At 43.3% G+C, this 3628-nt stretch overlaps 1 protein-coding gene across 1 annotated transcript in view; it reads right to left on the reverse strand.

Annotated features, from left to right (window-relative positions):
• Positions 1 to 1337: 1337 nt before the first annotated feature.
• Positions 1338 to 3628, reverse strand: part of myoc (myocilin) — a 6957-nt gene continuing 4666 nt past the window's right edge. The window contains exons 4-5 of the mRNA XM_035653181.1: positions 2572 to 2783; positions 1338 to 2480 (exon numbers count right to left, since the gene is read on the reverse strand). Coding sequence (XP_035509074.1) covers positions 1899 to 2480; positions 2572 to 2783 — 794 coding nt within the window. The 3' untranslated portion in view covers positions 1338 to 1898. The remainder of the gene's footprint in view (positions 2481 to 2571; positions 2784 to 3628) is intronic.

Genomic DNA, 3628 nt, shown 5'->3' on the forward strand with positions numbered 1-3628 from the left:
GAATGAAATGAGAAGCCTCAAGTTCTGAAGCGTTTGGGCAGAAGGACACTTATTGTTTTTGTTGTCTTTACTGATGAGAGCAATCAGTGCTGTTTTCTGTCTCTGCCTCACCTCTGCTGGCTGTCCCACCCACAATGCTTTCATCTCGGGGTTGTGGTGACAAGGGTCCTTCAGATATGTACAGTAGTATGCAACCTGAGGTGGGGAGGGTGTCCTCCTCACCTCAACCCTAGCCAGGAGCAGAGTCCTTGCTTTGAAAGATGGATGAGGGAGGGAGGGTAATGATCTTTTCTCTTTTTTTGTTTTCTTTTTTTTTTCTTTTTTTTTTTTGTTGAACTTGTACAGGGGTTTCATCGCTGTATTAAAATATGTACGGTCTTATTTACATTCTCTCGGTTTGGTTACAGAAACTAATAAAATAATATACTGTTGAGATGTTTTTCTGTGACGCCTGTTTGTTTTTACTTGAAGTCATCTTTCCTTATTTTACTCATCAGAATCAAATTCAGCATGGATCAATCTGACCACTAGGTGTCACTACAACACTTACCAACTTAAATGAGCATTTCAGAGTGCTTAGGTAAGTAATGCAGTGCTTGGCTAGCACATTCAAATGAGGTGCTCTTTTTAAAGGGTTAATAGGGTGTAACAAATATCTTTATTAAAGCTTAAGTTATTTTGAATAATGGTTTAGGTTATTAGCCATTAATAAGAACACTGTTTGCATTGCCAGGTTTTGGCTGGTGTTCATCTTCCTGCAGTGCTCTTTCTTCTGTTTTAGGAAGCTCTTTAATTCATCATGACCCCTGTAATGGACAGTTTGACCTCTGACAGTGTTGTACAGCTAATTAACTTCTGATGTACTGAAAATATCACTTTAAACAACATACAGTAAATGGTAACTACATATGACTTGATACATTTTGCTGATGGCTTTTTAGAAAGTGTCAACCATTTTATTAACTTAATGGCTTGATTTTAATGTTGACTCAATCGACACAGCGATTTTTGACAAACGGCTACCCAAAAGTAATGACTGGCCAGTAACTGATTTATAAAGCATCACTCTGGTGTCCTGTGAGAAGCATTTATCTCCAAAAAGTCTACTTTTCATGAGCCACATCCCCCAGCCTTGTAACGATGCATATTTAGCTTTAGAAGTTGGAGAACTTAATTTTAAATCCCTAAATCTGGAGCTGCATGTTTTAAATGTCTCAGCTACCAGTGAAGTGTATGATTTGTTCATCATTAATGTCATTAGTTACAGCTTAAGTGCCTTTATAATAGGCACCATAACTTGTCAGAGGTATTTAATACCATAATAATCACATAAGCTGTTGTAATTTAGGAAGAAGTTTATTCCATGACAATTTTGAACATTACGTCATTATATTGACTACAATGTACACGTACATGCAATATTGAATACATGCTGAGTGAGAGAGCAGTTTTATTTAATAAAAATGTTGACTGGTGAAACACTGTAGTACCACAGGAGTTTGTGTTGTAAATTGTATTCATTAATTATCCCACTTGCAGCTTGTGAAATTCAACTATGCGTCAACTTTCAGACCTCAATTATATATAGGTTAACAAGAAAACAAAATCATACATCTGAATTAAAGGCGGTACAAAAATAATTCCTCTAAAAACATGTTTGTGGACCGTGCCACAGCAAAAGCCCTCCCACTGAAGAAAGAAAAAAAAAACACACCTGCAGGGGACATTGTTCCTCAAATGTCTTTGGAGTTTGGTAGTTATGCTCTTCTACACGTTGATACTGATGGTGTTGGCTTTATAACTACTACTACCACACACATTATGTTCTAAAGCTCTTGAGTCTTTGAAGCAGGAACAGGTGAGCAAATGTCACTTTTCAGCAGTCACTCGTGGCAGCCTTAGTTTGCCTGCTGGCGACCCAGCCTGATGTCATAGGACACCATGTGGAAGTTGTCCCAGGCAAACAGCTTCCTCTGAGCCAGGTTGTAGTCGATCATGCTGTTGTAGCGGTACTTGTTCCTGAAGGGGATGGCCACGGCCTTCCCCTGGCTGGTTTCGGTGTCGTACGTGTAGTTGATGATGGTGTCGGGTGCCGTGTAGCTGGCCACGGCGTACAGCTTGCCGCAGATGATGAAGGTGTTGGCCACAGTGTTCTTCCTGATGTTGGTCTCCCAGCTCTTCTTCACCTCCAGACTGTGCGGGTCCAGCTGCGACATCACGATGGCCCCTTTGGCTTTGTTGGTGGAGTAGACTGCCCACAGCCCCTGCTCATCCACAGCCAGGTCGATGTCCGTGTAACCTCCCCAGGAGTAGGGGTACTGGCCGTGGAAGCCGGCGTGGGGGAGGTCACGACGGGCTGCGATGCTCTCAGAGGCCAAGTCGTAGCGGATGAGGGTGCGGCTACGTCGTCTCTGAAAATACAGAGAGCCTCGATACACAGTGGCACCGGTGCTCTCCACCGGCTCCGGTAACAACAGGACCTGTCGAAGGAAACCATGAGACAATAATGAGGAATGGCCTGAAGAGTTTTGGCTCATTCCTGTGAACAAATATCCTCCATGTGACACCTACCTTGGATGGAAAGCCTTTAGAGAGTTGGTTCATGTCCTCATACCCAAACAGGTTCCTGACATCGGAGCCAATGGTGTCAATGCGCCAGACCATGTTGGGTCCATAAGGGGAGACACTCTCAGGATCCTGCATCCAAACACCATATTTACCTTCTATGTTGTCGGCCTTCCTATGTGTGATCGGTGCGCCAACTGAAACCAACTCCCCACAACCTGCAAGCAGGAAGGACAGGAAACATGAAAACTAAAGGCACTATCTGCTACTGGGAACAAGCTGCAAGAATAATAATTCTAACCAACCAATACAACTTAGGATGACTCTAATATTAAAGTATAACCAAGAATAAATAAACGTCCTCAAATGAAAACAAATATTTCTTCAGGTGACTTTAGGAGACAAGTCATACGGTCAGAGGTAGAACTACAACGACGAAGGTAATCCGAGAGCTGATCAGGGGTATGATGGGCTCATCATTTCGGAGGCAGACAGCAGGTCTAGAGATGCTGTCTGACATCTCTGTTAGCCGCAACTTTGTCTGACTCACCACCATCAGAACAGCAACTGGGCCACAACTCATCTTGGGCAGGAACTCTCCACTGCTTGTCTTACTGGGAAAACGATAAGGCAGGCTGTATATTTACCACTTCCTAAAATACACCCTTGCTCTCAGCTCCAGGATGTAGCATTGGATTAAGTGCAAGTTAGGAAGTAAGTTCTTATAAATACACCTATTACCATGTAGTTTCCCTGTGGCGTGGCCTCATCGGAGATTATATGACTTCACGTGGCGACTGCACGTGTATTTTCATGATCTCCTAACAATCCAACCTGCTGGGAGCCATTCAGTAGCGCGAACTATGACGTTGCTTTGGGAAACCCATCAGGGGAGCGTTAAACAGTGTGTGTGACACCCTCGTTAGGGGTGCTTTCGCTTTACATTTATGAGGCAAACATGAAACTCAGGCAGGCCTTCATACCTACAGATTGGCATGACTCTGGTATTCTCGCCCCAAATGCTACTGTATTAATAGCAGTATTTGCTTTGAGGCTGTCAGCG

The sequence above is a fragment of the Morone saxatilis genome, unplaced genomic scaffold (genome assembly GCF_004916995.1).
Source record: "Morone saxatilis isolate NCDOM2014 unplaced genomic scaffold, NCSU_SB_2.0 Contig12, whole genome shotgun sequence".
Lineage (NCBI taxonomy): Eukaryota > Metazoa > Chordata > Actinopteri > Moronidae > Morone > Morone saxatilis.